This window comes from Vulpes lagopus, chromosome 2 (genome assembly GCF_018345385.1).
Source record: "Vulpes lagopus strain Blue_001 chromosome 2, ASM1834538v1, whole genome shotgun sequence".
Lineage (NCBI taxonomy): Eukaryota > Metazoa > Chordata > Mammalia > Carnivora > Canidae > Vulpes > Vulpes lagopus.
This window is the reverse complement of record NC_054825.1, coordinates 158,528,243-158,544,817: the sequence shown is the minus strand read 5'-3', so window position 1 is coordinate 158,544,817 and position 16,575 is coordinate 158,528,243. Positions and strand designations below refer to the sequence as shown.

The window sequence follows — 16,575 nt, the reverse complement described above, 5'->3', positions numbered from 1 at the left end:
AGGGCGGGGACAAGTGATTGGCTCAGAACCTGGTGAAGAGGCGGTCTCCAGGCTACACCAACCCGAATTCGGCATCTCAGCCAATCAGCGCTCGCTACGGACTTCGGGGGGCGTGGCAGCCAGCCCAGGGCCAATCCGTAGCTGAGGCAGGAACAACAGGGAACGGCATCCTCTCGCCAATAGAAAGTGCTCAGAGGCGGGCCTGCAGTCGGTGGACGGCTACGACGCCATGAATATCTTGCCCAAGAAGAGTTGGCACGTCCGGAACAAGGACAATGTCGCCCGCGTGCGGCGTGACGAGGCTCAGGCCCGAGAGGAGGAGAAAGAACGTGAGCGGAGGGTGCTGCTCGCTCAGCAGGAGGTAAGCCCCGAGTGCGGTCGGACGGGACTCCCGGGCCGAGCGCGCAGGCGCGTGGGGGAGGGGCCGGAAGCGGGATGGCGCACAAGCGCAGTGCCTCCCGTGAGGCCGGAGGAGCTGGGCGCGGTTGGAAACGCAGGGGCTCGCCTGCGCGGGCCCTACCTGAGGCTTCCCCACCTGGGCCTCCCCTTTGCCCTGGTTTCCGCCACTCGGTTTTCGTGAGGCCAGGGTGTGCCTGGCTTAGAGTAGGGGCTGCTGAAAAAATGAATCCTGTGCAGTTCAAAGAAACGCAGACCCACGTTTAGTGTTCCTGCCCGACCTCTCTGGAGCGTCTGCTGTATGCTCGCCCCGAGCAGAGCGCTGGACCTGCTCTGTTCGTGCCCAGAGGGCACTGCCCTCCGCTGTGCAGAGAAGTGGGACATACCCATCCCCCTGTGGGGCGAGCCCTCTCCCCGCGGCCCCCAACCCCGGGGGCTCTCGGTGTAACTTCTAGCTTCTAGTGTGCACGGAGTTTGAAGTTTGTTAACGAATCTGGCCCTCACCGCTGGCCGGGAGGTGGTCTGGGCTTTTAAAGCTCACTTTTGGCAGAAGATTGCATGTGGTCGAGGGACAGTGATCTGGAGCCTTACCTGTATTTCTGGTCGCCTGTTCGCAAATTTTGGGCTGCCTTCCTAGCTGTTTTTATTGTGCCAGCTGAGGTTGGGAAACCCTTCTGGTTCACCAAAGGCAGCGTACAAACCCAGGTGTCACCTCATTCTCCCATCCTCTCCCCCAGGCTGGGTGATGCTCTGATGAGCCCTCAGCACCAGCACAGGGATTCTCTGTGCTTGGCACCGGTCTCACAGCTCTCGGAGGCACGGCTAGGCAACGAATGCTCTGCCTGTAACTTTCTTTTCCCCAGGCCCGCACAGAATTCCTACGGAAGAAGGCCAGGCACCAGCACTCGCTACCTGAGCTCCAAGCAGCAGAGGCGGGAGCCCCCAGTTCTGGCCCTGTGGACCTATTTCGGGAGCTGCTGGAGGAAGGGAAAGGGGCGACCAGAGGCAATAGAGAGTATGAGGAAGAAAAGCGACAGGAGAAAGTAAGCTGCGCGGCCCCCCCCCCTGCCCCCCCCCCCCCCCCCCCCCGTCCCTGTCAGTCAGGGGTAAAGTCTGGGGTGACTGATGGGAACAGAGAGGTAGGGTGGGGATGAAATGAGCTGACACAGAACTCAGTACTGGAACACAGCACTCCAAGTGTGGGTTATTGGCACCCTCCCTGCAGGGGCTTGGAAGTGGGTGCACGGCACCGTCAGGTACAGACCCCTTGGGCTGATGTCAAGACCCTGTGGAGGTGTATTAGGAAGCTTTTTCACCTAAATCAGAACCTGGGTCCTGTCACTTACCACTTTCAGGGGTTCCCACCAAACTCTGAACTTGCCTTTGTCTCGCCTCGCTCCTTTGCCTTGCTGGCAGGCTTTCAGGTTCATCTTCAAAGTATCTCCCCAAAGATGCTGCCTCTGAACCCTAAAGCAGTTGCACCCCATCCTTCCCCCTTGTGTTTTTTGTTATTGAACTGACACTCTGCCCAGTGCAGGAGGCCCACCTGTCCTTGGAAAAATGGCTGAGTTGACTCATGCTGCTTCTACCTGTCCAGGAGCCTGGGGGATTCTGTTGTCACAGGTAGGGCTCCCTGAGTGGAGACATCGCTGACATCCTCAGTTCCCTCTTTCTGTCCCCCTCAGGAGAGGCAGGAGAAAGCTCTGGGCATCCTGACCTACCTGGGCCAGAGTGCAGCAGAAGCCCAGACTCAGCCGCCTTGGTACCAGCTACCCCCACGGCAAGGGGCCCCCCAGCTCGGCCCAGGTCCAGATGAAAAGATCAAGAACCGCCTGGACCCTCTACAGGAGATACAGAAGCACTTGAGGAGGAAGAGACGGCACAGTGGGGACAATGGTGGCCATGGCAGGAAGGGGAAGGAGAGGCCTGAGAAGCAGCGGCCTGAAGTGTAAGGAAGTGGGCGGCTGCATTGGTGCTGTCAGGGTGAGGGGCTGGGGGCCTGGGGAGGCAGCTTGCCACGTGTGGCTTTGGGGCCCCAACACCCTAGCAGGGGGTCTGCAGAGGCAAGCTGGTTTTCCTGAGCCCCCGTGACCCTTCACTCAGCCTTGATTGTCCAGTGGCTTTTGGAGAGACAGGGTGTGAAGAGACACTGTGGTGACTGGGGAGGTAACCTTGTTTCAAGGTTTTCTCGCTTCTATGCAAAATAGCAATAGATGAAACCCACTGAAACAAAGCTTTCTGGGGTCTAGTTTGAGAACCACGGGGTCAGTCAGAGCAGGTTTGTGTCCCAAGGAGGACAAACCTGAGCAGGTCTCCTAGCTACAGAAGGGGAAACTGAGGTCCTGGCTGTGCTCATCATCATAGCTCGTGATCTGGAGGGGCATCAGGGGCAGTGATGGCAGTCCTGGGTCCTTGCACAGCATGAGGCCAGCTTCCCACCCACAAACCTCTCAGACCAGAGCAGGTAGGGGTGGATGGGGTTCCAGGTGGGGCAGCTCCTTCTTGGGGGACAGTGGGACCTCTAGGGGCTACAAGCTTTCTGACCTGAGTGTTCTCCCCCCAGACCCCCATCCCTGGACCAGCTTCGAGCTGAACGTCTTCGGCGGGAAACAACAGAACGGGCTCGGGCAGAGGCCCTGCTGGCACGAGTCCGGAGCACAACCCCCCAGGAGAAGCAGCCTGAGGAGGAGACAGATGAACGGCGGAGGCGGTACAACTCCCAGTTCAATCCCCAGTGGGCCCGGCGCCCCACCAGCAAGACCCCAGCGCTCACTGACTCCTGGGGGGAGAGGAGAGGCCGCAGCTGCCAGCCGTCATATAAAACTATTTATTCATAAATATTTTCCAAAATGAAAATAGGTTTACCAAAAAATGTCCCTCACTGGGGAGGGGAGGAGGGGGCAGCCCTCGCCCCCGGGCCCCCAGGGTGGGGCTGCTTCCTGGGGGTGAGGGCTGCCCCAAGGCCTGGGGCCTCCCCCAGTCTTCCAGGGCCGGGCCCTAGCCTGGGCAGGGGGGTCAGCATGCGGGGGGGCGGGGGTAGAGGGAGGGGCCGGTGTCACTGGAGGTCCCGGTCCTCCAGGTAGCGGTACTCAAAGGTGAAGCCTTCCTTCTTCCGCTGGCCCCACTTCTCGTAGTCAAAGTAGATGTAGGTGCCCTGCCCAGGGGAGAAGGTGGTCAGTGAGTGGACGAGCAGGTGGCCAGGAATCTGGGCCGGACCGACTGACAGAAGGAACGGATCTCTGGGCCAGGGACGTGCCAGGGACGTGCCAGGTACCAGGCCCAGCGGCCTGCATGCACGTGCCAGTTCCCTCCACCCTCACCAGGCTCTTTTCGGGCAGGACAAGATTCTCCTGCCCCCTTTAAAGGAACCGGGGAGGCAGAGGCGCACCGAGGCCAGCATGGGGCCTCAGTCCCCCGCATATTTACACAGCATCTGACTTCTCGCGAGGGCTGCGGCGCTTGAGCACAGGAGCTGGTGCTCGGCCCTCGAGCTGTGTGCTAGCATTGACCTTCACACAACCCCGAGGCTGTTACCCCATCCTAGAGAATGGAATAGGCTGAGTCTACGTCCAGGCACGCTGTTGGGATAGATGTTTTATTGGTGACAGTGGTGGCGTGGGTGTTTCTGAAGGAGGGAGGCCTTGCCATGGACTTGGAGGATTACTTTGGCCCAAACCAGGATAGAGAGAGGAGTCTGCTTAATGTCAGAGAGGACACGGGGAAAGGGCCGGGTCTGCATCAGTATCTGAGATGCTGCAAAGAACCTGAAAAGAACTGAGGGAGGGGACTGAGTTCTCTGAGGATAGAGGCCTTGTTCAGAACTTGGCATCAGGCAAATATTGGATAGAAAAAAACATTGTGAAACACAACAATTAGAAGTTATCAGAAGCCAACACCCCCAGGGTACTACAGAGCGGGCACCACAGAGTACTCACATGTCATTAACTCATCTAATCCTTGTAACAACTGCACACATGGGGTTTGTCAGCTCGTGTTTATACATAAGGGCATGGAGGCAGGTCCAAGCGACTTGCCCAAGGTCACCCAGCTGGAGCTGAATTCAAACCCAACACAGCCTGGCCACAGAGTGTTGTGCAACAAGTAGGAGGTTCTGATTTTCACCATGTGGGAAGGTCATTAAAGAATACAGCTTCCCTGTTTGTGTTTGCCAAGGAGTCCCTGATCTGCTAGGTGTGAGACGATAGGCCAGGTGCCTCCCTGGAGGACGGGACACCATGGTGATGCCCCAGGGGAGGACCAGCAATGGGGTCGGAGGAAGAGGAGGATGACGACGGGCCTGGGGGTGGGCAGGGCACAGCGAGGGGCCCTCACCTGCTCAAACTCATCTGTGATGGTCTTGGGCTCCTCGTGCCTCTGGAACCACATCATGTACTTGGTGTGGAACCGCCACGACTGCTTCTTTAGGGCCTTGGCTGCCAGATACTGCGCCTTTGTACCCTGGGGGAGGAAGGGAGGAGCCAAGGATCAGGGGGCCCCCAAACTGGTGGGGGCAAGGGGCACAGGGCATCAGGGCTGACCCGGGCCCCGCCGTAGACCAAGGGTGGGCTGGACAGTCCAGGTGGAGATGGGTGGGGACACAGAACATACCACTGCTGGTCAGAAGAAATTGCTTTCAGGGAAGCTTTGAGAAGGAAAAGAAACTACTGCGTGTTGAGAGCTGAGAGCAGGCAGTTCAGGAAGCTTCCCAGGGCAGGATGAGAGTGGGGCTGGTTCTAACTCCCTGGGGTCATGCAGAGGGGACAGTTCTCTAGTGGCCTCCAGAGGCCGTGACTGCACTGTGACAGACACCGGGGCACACCCAGAGGAGGCTGGAGGGGCGGGGGCTCCCAAGCCCCCACAGTGGACAAACCTAGCCTGAGCTGAAGTGGGAATGGGGACAGGTTTGCCTGGGGGGTGAGGGGAGGGCAGGACTGGGGACAGGGAGGGGGTGCGGTCCCGGTGGCCGCAGTGGGGCACCCACCTCACCCCTCCAGCCCGAGGGGGGACGGCGGCGGTGGCGGCGAAGCCGGGGGGCCCGAGGCTGCCCCGGGGGCCCTGCTGTACCTCCAGATAGTAGAAGATGAAGAAGAGCGTCTCAGTCGACAGGCGCTGGTAGAACTCCACGGTGTCCGAGTGTGGGGGTGGCATCTGGTGGTGGTAGGGGGGTGTCGGGCAGGGGTTCCGGGGGAGGTACTGCCTGTGGAGGAGAGGCGGCTTATTCTAGTGCCTGATGATTCCCACGGTCTCGAGGTAGGGGTAGAAATCTAGCCCTGATCTGACCACAGCCGCCCACCCCACGGATCAAGGGAGCTTCCAGGCACCCAATCACCCCAGCATGGAGGACCAGCAGCAAGCTTCACACAGTGTCTCTGGACTGGGGAACCATACCCAACCATCAGGGCCGCCTCCCCACGCTCAGGGGTCTTGGTCCCTCACCGGATACGCTCGGAGTCTGAGGGGTGGGGCATATGGTGCCAGGCGGCCTCTTCCATGGCCTGCTGGTAGAGCTGCTCCTTGGTGAGGGGCACAGGCCCCAGGGGACACACGCCCAGCGAGAGCGGGATGTTCACTTCTGACAGCTGCAGGGGCGGCTGAGCTGAGGCTGGTGGGGCGGACGTGCTGCTCAGGATGATGTCTGCAGGGCGGTGTGCGGGGTGTGGCAGGGCCAGGCCCTCCGGTGAGGCTGGAGTGTGCCATTACTCCTGCCCGGCCGCCCCGCCCCCACCTCACCCAGACCCTCACCTCGCTCGGTTAGGTGCAGCGTTGGCACAGGATCCTCGATGCCGGAGCTGATGGCTGCCCGCTCTGCCATGGACTTGAGAGAGCTCAAAGGTTCCGGGGCCTGTGGGGAGAAGACAGCTGCCACCCATGCTGTTTCCCCCTCTGGCAGACGCTTGGCTCAGCCAAGGCTACCAGTTCTTCACCAAGGTAGCTGGCAGTGGGGAGAAAATCTGGATGTTGAGGCATAGGCAGCATCAGAGGATTGCCTGGTGAGCAGGGCCCCTCCCGAGCCGGACCATGACCGCGTGCTGCACATGGCAGACCAAACTGTGGTGCATGGATGCGGCACCACCACCGCTCAGAACATGTGGTAGCACACAATTCTCACACCTACACTAGCACCCACTCTGCTGGCGGCCATGCCATGGGAGGCTGCTGTGGGGCAGGGATCTGCACGTACCCCAGCTCCCATGGCAGCCATCCCAGAACTCTGGCACAAGAGAACCACTCCTTCCCTTAGCCTGTCCTGCTATAGGGACCTCACCAGACCCCAGGACCCCCATCACTCCCGGCTCAGAGGTCTCTCCTTAGAGACCTTGCTGGGCCACCTCCCCAGGTTCAGTACAAGACATTTCTACGGCTCCACAGCACGTGCTGCCCTGCCCCGTGCAGTCACACGCAGCTTCCTATACAGAAGGCGGGACCTGGGTGTATTCACCCAGCATGAAGTGCATCCCAGAGTGGGCATCAGTGTTTTCTCAATTTAGGCAGTCCCTCGGAAGGGAAAAGGATGGTGGTGAGCTGGATGATGGGTGTCTGAAGGAGTGAGCAGAAATGGGGACAGAGATGATGGGAACCCAGAGTGCAAGAGGGCAGGTCCCAACAGGAGCACAGGAAAGTGTCCCAGAGGGCAGGATGGTGGAGGAGCTCAGAGACCAGGCGAGAGCACAGCCAGTGGGGAGAGCACACCAGAGCCCCCCAGAGGAGTTGAGGGTGGCAGACCTGCAGGTTGGGGGACAGCAAATGTACAGGAGGATGGCAGGACAAGGACACAGCAGCTGGGGCCCACCTTGATCTCTGGGGCGGTGCTGAACTGTGGAGGTCCGTTGAGCAGGGCGCCAGCTGCCTTGGCCTCACTGAAGCTAGGTGTCGGGGAGCTGGGAGGGTTCACGGGAAGCGGCACCAGGAGGCTGGGTCCTCCTGTATTGTTCCCTGAGCCTGGGGCCACACCCCCAGCCCCTGCAGGGGCTGCTGCACTGGTTTCCTTCCTGGGCAGCAGAGAAGGAGAGAGGGCTCGGTGCTCCAGGGACGAGTCAGGCCGCGGCGACGGCACATGGGGTGGGGAGCATGTGGGAGGTGGATGTTCCACTTAGGTGCATGGACACAGGGCAAGTGCGTCCATCCCTTGGGGCAGCCCACCCAGAGCCTGGTAAGGAGGCAGACCCAGGGAGCAGCTCTTCACTCCTCCCTTTCTTGGGGCCATCTTCTGAGAAAGGTCTGACCTGAGGTATGGAGCGGCAGCTCTCTGAGGGGAGTCAGGTGAGCCTGAGGCAGGTCACCAGAAAGGGGATATATGGAACTCTGAGAACACTCCCAATTAACCAAGGAACGTTTTAAAACAGTCAAAAGGGTAAAGCTAGGGGACTGGTGTATACGATGTTCTGGCTGGAAAGAAGTTGGACACGACACCCAACCCAGTGGGAGAAGTCCTGGCAAGGACAGGGGCTGCTGAAGGCCAGACACTCACGAGGTGCTGGGAGGTGGGTTGTGGGAACCTGATGGGGGGCCCAGAGCCTGGCTGCTGGCACCACTGCCCCCACTGCTGCTGAGAGCCACCTCTGCCGGGCTGTCGGCCACCACTGAGCTATAACCTGGGGGTGGGAAGAGAGAATGAAAAGAGGCCAGCCAATCCCAGAACCCCCCCAACCCCCTGCAGTCCTCCCACTTACTGGTGGCGCCGTTCTGTTTGCCAGCACCTCCACCTCCACTGCTGTTACTACTGCCACTGCTGCCACTGCTGCCTCCACCACTTCCCCCTCCCCCACCGGGCTGGACACTGGGAGGCCGGGGCTGGGTGGTGCTGGACCCGCTGGGGGCTGGTGGGGCCACGGCCTGGGCGTAGGGGGCAGGGGTGCCGGAACTGTGGCTGGGAGCTGGGCTGGCCTTGGGGCCCAGGGCACTTGTGGGCGCTGCTGGGGTGGAGGCCCCATTGTTGCCAGGAGTGGTGCTAAGGGCAGAGGTGGCAGGTGGGGGGCCAGGTGGGTAGCTGGGCGGCACGGCCGGAGACTGAGGATGCTGGTTGCTGTGGACAGGCTTAGAGCCATTTTTGGCTGGAGACTACAGGTGGGAGAGAAGAGGATCAGGATCCAGTTGACCAGGTCTGCTGAGCCTCCCACATGCTGCCCACCCTCCCCACCCCAGCACCCCTCCTCCAAGCTGGGTTGCCGTCCTCACTGGGCCTGGCTGCCTGAGCTTCCTCCCCCTGCTGACCTCACCCTCAAGGCTTCAATAACCACCTTCACACCTAAGACACTCACATGCATCCCAGCCCCCACCCCAGCTCCCCATGTCCTACATGGACGCCTCCCCAAAACATCTGGTGGGGGTTTGACACACAACCTGGGTGCCGGTCACAGACACCCATCTGAGGGCAGGGAGGTAACTAAATGTCCTCAGTATGAAATTAGTCCAACCAGCTGAGTCCAAGAGAAGAAAAAAGTCTAAATTGGGCAGCAGTTCTGAATGTTACTTCAAGAGTCACAAAAACTACTTGAAGGGCTGCTGATGACCACTACCTAGAGAGCAGAGTGACACGCCCAGGGCACAGTGGCAGCTAACTGCTCCCCACACCTCACACATGCCACATGTCAAGGAATTATGAGACCAACTGGTTCCTGGCCCCCCCAGGGCCCAGAGCAGCCCTACCGGTGCCCTCCCACCAGGCTCCTCCCTAACTAGGACCCTGGTTCGAGGACCAGCTCCCGTCCCAGAATCCACAGGATTCACTGGGGGAACACAGACGGCCTGAGAAGTGCCTCCCCTCTTGGAAGTCCATGATGTCCATCACTAGCACAGCCAAGACCCAGGACAAGGCCCAAAGAGGCCCAAAGAAACCCGTGTGACTTCTGAGTAGTCGTTTCTCCAGCTGGTGGGGCCATTCCACAGCCACTCCACAAGGGGCGGGGGGGGGGGGACCCTCGGCCTGAGCCAGGTGGGTCATCTTTGGGCACCACCCACCTGTCTGCCCGCCCCCTTCTCCCCACCTGGTAAACCATAGTCTTCCCCCCACGTCAGGGGCAAGGGGTCTTTCTGGAGCAAGGTCTCCTGACCACCCAGGCCAGGCCACTACTCCATGCCACACACTCAACCACAGCACCAGCCACCTGCTTGCCTGGCCCTCCACACCTGCCCTAAGTAAGGCTACTGGCCTTCCTCGTGCACTCAGGCCTTTGTGAGCCCTGGGAGCCAATGGCAGACTGATATGCCCGTCACACCTACCTGGCTGACTTCGCTATCTGTTGAGCGTCCTCTCTTCTTGTCATCTTCAGAGTTTTCCTGAAGTGGGAGAGGAGCAGACGGAAACCTGTGTGACCCCTAGGGCCCCAACAGAGACTCCAATCTCTGAAGCTCCCAGGGCTGCTGCGGGACCTATGCCCTTAACCTCATCGGGGTACCCAGGGTCCTTGTCTCCTGGGAGCCAGCACCCCCTGCCAGCGTCTCACAGGCCTGGCAGCCTGCTCTCCTCAGGGAATCCAGTCCTGGATCCCTGCCTGAGCCACTCCCCACTGCCTGGCCTCTGCCGCATGCCCCAACCCGTGACACCAAGACCCCACTTCCTTGGTTACCCTCCCCTGGGCTGCCTCCTCACCGTGGTGCAGTTGGCCGGGCTGGGCGGGATGGGAGAGCTGGAGGTGGTCGAGGTGGGTGTGCTGCTGGACTGGTTGAAGATCTCATCCTCCATATGACTGTGGCTGGGGGGGGAGGTGGCGACCAGCGCCTGTGCTGTTGGGGGCAGGGAGGGGCATGCTGAACAGGCTCGGACACCATCCCACCTGGCCCTCACTGCCCCATGCCCACAGGCCAACCCCGGGCCTCACGAATGTCCTCGAGGTCCAGATCGTCATAGAGGAACTCGTTCTCCTCGAAGTCAGGGTCCTGGGACGAGTCGACATAGTACTCAACGTCATCCTTGATCTTGCGAATGGCATCGACAAGGATAGAATCGTTGTCCAGCATGCGCAGGATGGTCTCCAGCATGCGCACGTGGTAGCGGTGCTTCTCGATGTGCCGCTTCAGGCCCTCGATCCGGTCCTGCTTCTGCTGGCGAGCCCAGGGCCAGGCTCAGGGGCTGCAGGGCACCTGCCCAGGCCCCTCCTGCCCCCGCAGAACCCGTCCTCAGTCCCCGACCCCTGCAGAGATGCAGGAGGCTCCACTCCAGCCCCTCCTGGCACGGGCAGTGAGGAGTCTGCCCGCCCCGGCCCCTCAAGGATCCTCAGCTCCCACCCAGACATCCCTGGAAACCTCCCAACAGACCAGAAAGCCCCATGCCTCCTACACTGTGGCCCTCCCTGCAGCTCCCCTGACAGCCCAGATCTCACAACTGCAGCCCACCCCCCTCACCCCATCTTGCTCTAACGGCAAATGATGATGCCTGTTTGCAGCAAGCTTGCTGTTTATGACCACCGTCATCTTTGTCCTCACAATCCCCACCCCTAGGGGTCCAGATTCAGCAGCTTGGCTCGGGCTCTCCAGCCACCTGCCCCTTCCTCAGTTCTAAATATCCCCATCCTTTCCACAAGGACCTGTTGTGGCTCCAGCTTCCCAAACTCCTCGGAGTCTGACACCCAGATTGGGCACCTCTCCCATGCCCCCTGCCCCTGGACCCAGCTCTCCGCTCCCTGGGCCATCAAGTACATGACGTTTGCATCCCCCTGAATCCACACCCTTCAGCACTGGAGTTCTGGAATCTGGGAACCTAGACCTGGCTCTGCCCTAGATGGCTCTTCTCAGCCCAAATGAGGCTCGCCTCTGCTTACTGCCTCAGGACCTGAGCCTTCTCGGAGCCAGGAGGCTTCAGCTCTCAGACTTCTCCACCCTGTATGGCTATCTGCTCTCACCTAGTCTGCAACCCCAGCAGAACCCAGCATGTTCCCCCAAACCACTCCCCCTTTCCATGGTGCCACTGCTGACCAAGGCTGGAGCCCTGACACTGGCTCACCAACAGGTGCTACCCCCAACTGGCCACATGCCTCCCACTCGCCAGCCCATCTCTGTCCCCTGGATGCAGTGTCCCCCTACTCACATCCTTGTCACCCTTCTTCTTGCGCGTCTGCACGGACAGTGACTCCACTTCACTCTCAAACTGGTCCACCTGCATGTTCAGGGTGTCAATGGTGTTCTGGGGGAGAGGGAGTGGAAAGGCAGCTGGTCAGCAGGTCTCTGTGGATGCCTGGAGGTTAGGGCCCCAAAGGTCATCTCCTCTCTTTCCTGACTCACTGTGAGCCACTGGCCGACCTCCTCCTTCTCCTTCTGGGCAGGGTCCACCTTCTGTGCCAGGCCCAGGCCCTCTTTGCTGTAGGCTTTAGTCTTGGTCTCTCGCTCCACAACTTTGAACCGTTCCATTTGCTGTGGAGAGCGCAGTTGGCAGGAGATCCCAGCCCATCACCTCTCCCCTTAACCTTGCCGGAGAAACCATCCTCTTCCAGAGACTTCTTGGGCCCAGGGAGTCCGGCCACCTCCCACCTCTCAGGTACCAGGCTCTGAGCTCCTACCGTCTCAATGAGTTTGCGGTTGTCTATGAGCTGCCTCTTGTCCTTGATCTCGTTGGATGCTACCCATGTCTTGATCTGGTCCCTCAGCCGCTGCAGATGGGGAAAAGCAAGAGTCACATTGCCTCAGGACCTGGGCACCAAGGCTGCCAGCCCCCTCCTCCCTGTTCCCTCTGCCCTCAGGATGCAGGAAGCTGGGCCCCTAGGCCCCTCACTTGAAGCTTCTTAATCTCCTTCTTTAGATCAGCTTCATACTTTTCTTTCTGGTTCGCGTTGGCTGCATTGTGGAGCTGCGGGATGAAGGGAACCCAGGTGTCAGTGTGGGGCTTGCCATCCTAGTGCCCATTCTAGTGGTGAAGCTCCAGCCTCTGAGGGGTATGGATGCCTCCACCCCCATCTGTCTCAGAACTGTTCCTTCTGTCCTCAGCACCAGACCCACAGCCCCTCTCCCTGGCCTACACCCAGAGACCCTGAGCCTTTTCCCGTGCTCTTCTCCTCTAAGACCCAGACTGTTAAGGCCCCAGGCTCTGTACCTTCTGCCAAATATCCTCAAACTGTTCCACGCCCTCGGACACCTTCTTGAGGCAGCGATCAATCTCACCTGGCCAGGGAGGAGAGGCTATTAGCACCTTGCCCAGGCAGTAGGCACCCAAGGGGGAGTTCTAAAGATAGTGGGCACGAGGCCACACAGGCAGTGGGCAGGGAGACCAGTACCTTGGAGTTTGCGCTTGTCCGCCATCTTCCCTGCCCTACAGACGCACTCTCTTCATACTCTCTTAGAGACGGACGCTGCTGAGAGACAAGGAAGGGGGACATGTTTATTCCCTGTCTGTTCCAAACACAAACATGACGAGGCTGGGAACAGGAATACATGGAATGGTAAAGCGAAGATGCGTTCACTCTCTGATGAGAGATGAGGCCAAGTTCTACTTATGCTGCCCTGACAGCCCACTGCAGGGGTCTGAACACTCTGGAAGTTTGCTGAAACAAGGAAACAAATGTACTTTTCGTGTACCTCCGACCCAGGAAGTGGAAAGTACCTAGAGCACGGGATACTTTCTCACCAGATGACACTCCAGACATTTTAGAGCAAGAAGTCAAGCAGCCCATCGCTGAATGCTGGGGATGAAAGCCCACAGAGGGGCACGGTACACAGGTGTCTAGACTCCTAACTCGGGGAGGTTACCCCTCAGGTCAGAGACAGTTTTCAGGGAGAAAGTTCAGATGCTGTCTGCTGTCTGTGAGAACTGCAGGGGAAGGAGGGGGAGCAGCGGGAGATGGGAAATACCTGGAATCATGAAGAGCTAAACCCACCCGTCGTGACAGGACTGGGTCCCAAACAGAAGAGGGCCTTACACCACCAAGTTCATTCCAGAACAGAATCCTTAAAACACAAGAGACACCCAACCCAAAGACACCGATACCAAGATTTAGACACATGGGGGTAGAAAGCATCACCCCCGGAGGGCCAGCAAGGTGGATGGGGACCAGAGCTATGAGAGAGCCATCTGTGCACTCGAAGGAGTTATGTATCAGATATGGTGGTAACACAGACTCAGAGAAACATAAACCGCCAGGACCAGGAGAGAGGGGCATCTTCACCCTAACAGTCTATGTAACCCAGAAGACGCTGAGGTCAAAGGGGAGCCACCAGGAGCTCTGGCCCAAGGAAGCCACAACTTAGGGTCGACACCAGGATCAGGGGGGATCCAGGAGCCTTGCAGGAGGGTTATGCCAGAGGTCACTCCCCAGAGAGGGGGTCTCTCCTGAAGTGTGGCTGAGATAGGCCCAGGGCAGGGAGCCCAAGAGCAGCCTTACCCACAGCCAGGACAGACTGCCTCACCAACAGCCCTATCCAACAACACTTTCTACGACGACAAAAATGCTCCCTATAAATGCTACCTATGTCTCTAAACACCACTATGAAAAACTAGAACTTTGCATTTTTATTTCAATTACACACAGCTAACGGCTAGTGTATAACATGTACGAAAGCACACGGCATGAGAGTATGCTGGAGAAGGACCAAGGCCCCGAGGCTGTCTGCACCAGCATCCTCCACGAGAGCCCATTCTGGACACTGAAGAGCGGGGGAGAGGGATGTCACAGCTCAGACTTGAGGGAGTATACATCTCCATAAGGGCCAACCCAGATGATGGCTCCACCCTCGGCCCCAGGCCAGCCGACACACCACAGTGGGGCCAGATCCCCACACAAGAAGATCCCTCCAAAAAGGAGGCAGCCAGAGAAGCACCTAGCAGACAGTTGCACAGAGAGGACCAAACTGAAATGGAAGAGCCTTTGGCCTGGGAGCTTGGGAGAGGGCCAGGACCCCAACACAGGAATGCCTCTTAAGGCCAGGGGCAGCCCGGAGGGAGAGGATGCATGCCACAGCTCAGGGGGGAGGTGATACCCCAAGAGGGGAGCAGACTGTGGCAAGTCCTGAAGGAGTGAGAAGCACGGTGGCAGGGGAACAAGAGGCCTCACCCAGGAGAGGACATCTTGGGCCCAGGGAAGACAACCCTGTATCTGTGGGAGGCACCAGGGCCCAGGGTACTTGCACCTTCTGGGCTGGGTGCTACAGTGGACAGGAGCCTTCGCTGTGGGAGCAACAGCCCCTGCCTTTGAAGAAAGATGCTCTCCCTCCCCCACCCTGAAACAAGGGACCAGAGATAAAGAGAACTAGAGCCTGGGCCTTGAAGTGGAGGTACCACAATGGAAAAGCCCCATTCTTAAAGAGCTGGGAACCCCCATGGCTCCTGGGGGATCCTCAAGGAAAAGGTAATCACAGTAGGCCCACCGAGACAGGGGATCTCAGGCACCGAAGAGCTCGAACGCTCATGGCAAAGTGTTTCAAACACAACTGAGGAAACAAGAAGCCCCGGCCCAAGAGGCTTCACCAAGTCTCATCCCTCCCCAGGACCCCATTCTGGGATTGGGGTTAAGTAGTGCGCCAGACCCATGGGAGGCAACAACCATTTCAATGCGGGACCAAAACGACAATCATGGACAGCCCCCAAAACCTCAGCTCTGGGGAAAGGGCACAGTCACAGAGAGGCCTTGCCAGGGACCCAGGGAGGAGGGCAGAAAGCCTAGTCCTTAACCCCGGGGGCTGTCACAGTGGACCAGGAGCTTTGGCACACTGGGAAGTGATGCTGGAGAGCAATCCTTAGCCCAGGAGGCTGCTGAGGGAGCCACACAATGCTCCTGAGACCCTGGAGGAGGGACATGTAGAGCCTAGGGTGCAGGTAGTCACCTCCCCCCCACACACACACACAGGGAGGCTGACACCAAGGATGGGGGCCTGGGAACCCCACCCGGGGAATGACTACAGCAGAGGAACCTCTGTGCTTCGCAAACTGACAACGGCGGGGGTCTCCCAGCCGCTGAGAGGGTGGAAGCCTTAGAGTCACACCTGAGAGCATGCAGGAAGGGGCAGAAGCGCTGCCCTGTCCACCTACACCTAACACGGGCCCTGGCCCACCGGGGCAGGAACCCGCTGCCTGGGGGAAGCAACACCGAGAAAGTTTCCTTGCCCTGGAGGAGAAAGCACACCCCCCCAGCAAAGTGCACATGTCTCATTGGTAGGGGAGCCCCAGCCCTAGGAGGCCTCAGGCTCCCAGGGGTCCCCGGTACCTGGGAGTGGGGTGCCGTGTGCCCGGGACCCAGCACTGCGGACACCAGTAGGGACCGGCACAGACGCCGGGGGGCGGGCCGGGCCACGGGGGGGTGCACTCCACCAAGGGCTGATGGGAAGGGGGCACGCTATCGGCACACCCAGGTCCGTGGCGGGCGCCCCAGACCCGCGAAGCCGAGGGAGTGGGAGTGACATCACCCGGCCCGAGGGGCAGCGCAGGGGGCTGCCCCGGCCGCCCCGAAGGCGCAAGGCCCGGGCCCCCGACTTTCCGCTGCGGGGCAAACTTTGGCGGAGGCTGCCGGGGGCCGGCGGCGGGCGGTGCAGGGGGACCTGGCCCCGGGGTGGAGACCCCCTCCCCGAGCCGCCGCCCCCGACGCGGAAAGGGGCGGCCCCGCGCGCCCGCACCACCGGACCCCCGCGGGGGACCTCCGGCGCCGCCGCGGGGCGCGGACGAGGGGGGCACGGGGGGCGGGGGCAGGGCGGCGGGCGCCGGGGCCGCCCCTGCCGGGAGCCGGAGATCCGCCCGCGGGGGCCGGGGGTGCGGGGGCGGCCATGTCGCGACAGGCGGTGGTGGCGCCGGGGGAGGAGGGGAAGGGGTCCGGCCCAGTCGAGCCTGACGCTCTCACCACAGGAGCTGGCGCCGCCGCTGAGGAGCGTATCGCGACAGGCGGGGGAGGCGAGCACCCGCCGCCTTTTTCTCGCGCCCCGGGCCCGGGCGCTATCGCGATAGCGGCGCGAAGCGGAAGTGGGGTGGGGGGGAAGTGGGCCCGGGGTTGTTCTGACGACGGGGTCGGGGCTCAGGGGAGGCCGCGGCGTCTGCCGATGGCTCCGCGGAAGCTGACCGGGCCCGGTCCAAGATGGCGGCGGCGGAGGAGGCCTCCCCTCCTCTCTTCTCGTCTCTGGCGCCGACCCGCCCCCGAGCCCCGTGCACAGGTCTGTGATTGCTCCGGCGGCACGTCGCTCTTGCCCTTCGGTCGCACTCTATTGGTCTTTGGCCAGGACGCAGCCGGCCCCCTCTCCCCGATTGGGCAATCCCTCCAAGGCGCGGCGTTC

At 60.5% G+C, this 16,575-nt stretch overlaps 2 protein-coding genes across 6 annotated transcripts; one reads left to right on the top strand and one right to left on the bottom strand.

The window, feature by feature from the left end:
• The first annotated feature begins 45 nt into the window (after positions 1-45).
• Positions 46-3,252, top strand: LENG1 (leukocyte receptor cluster member 1). Its single transcript, XM_041743372.1, has 4 exons — positions 46-361; positions 1,260-1,439; positions 2,082-2,344; positions 2,960-3,252. Exons 1-4 carry the CDS (start codon positions 230-232, stop codon positions 3,231-3,233), a joined length of 849 nt encoding a protein of 282 aa, XP_041599306.1. The 5' UTR covers positions 46-229; the 3' UTR covers positions 3,234-3,252.
• Positions 3,235-16,287, bottom strand: CNOT3 (CCR4-NOT transcription complex subunit 3). 5 transcript variants are annotated; one of them, XR_005985986.1, is made up of 18 exons: positions 16,149-16,287; positions 12,600-12,677; positions 12,419-12,486; positions 12,101-12,175; positions 11,889-11,978; positions 11,614-11,742; positions 11,420-11,515; positions 10,215-10,437; positions 9,986-10,119; positions 9,616-9,672; positions 8,067-8,454; positions 7,865-7,988; positions 7,187-7,385; positions 6,139-6,238; positions 5,833-6,031; positions 5,378-5,593; positions 4,729-4,854; positions 3,235-3,550 (listed from the first exon to the last, which is right to left on the bottom strand). XR_005985986.1 is itself a non-coding variant. In XM_041743348.1 (18 exons), the coding sequence occupies exons 2-18, from the start codon at positions 12,622-12,624 to the stop codon at positions 3,452-3,454; spliced, it is 2,265 nt and encodes a 754-aa protein (XP_041599282.1). In that variant the 5' UTR covers positions 12,625-12,677; positions 16,149-16,287; the 3' UTR covers positions 3,235-3,451. The 5 variants fall into 5 exon arrangements, 4 of the variants coding, with proteins under 4 accessions (XP_041599282.1, XP_041599285.1, XP_041599284.1 ...); XM_041743348.1 differs by having other exon boundaries at positions 5,461-5,593; XM_041743351.1 differs by having other exon boundaries at positions 5,461-5,593; positions 5,833-5,998.
• Between the last annotated feature and the right edge of the window lie 288 nt (positions 16,288-16,575).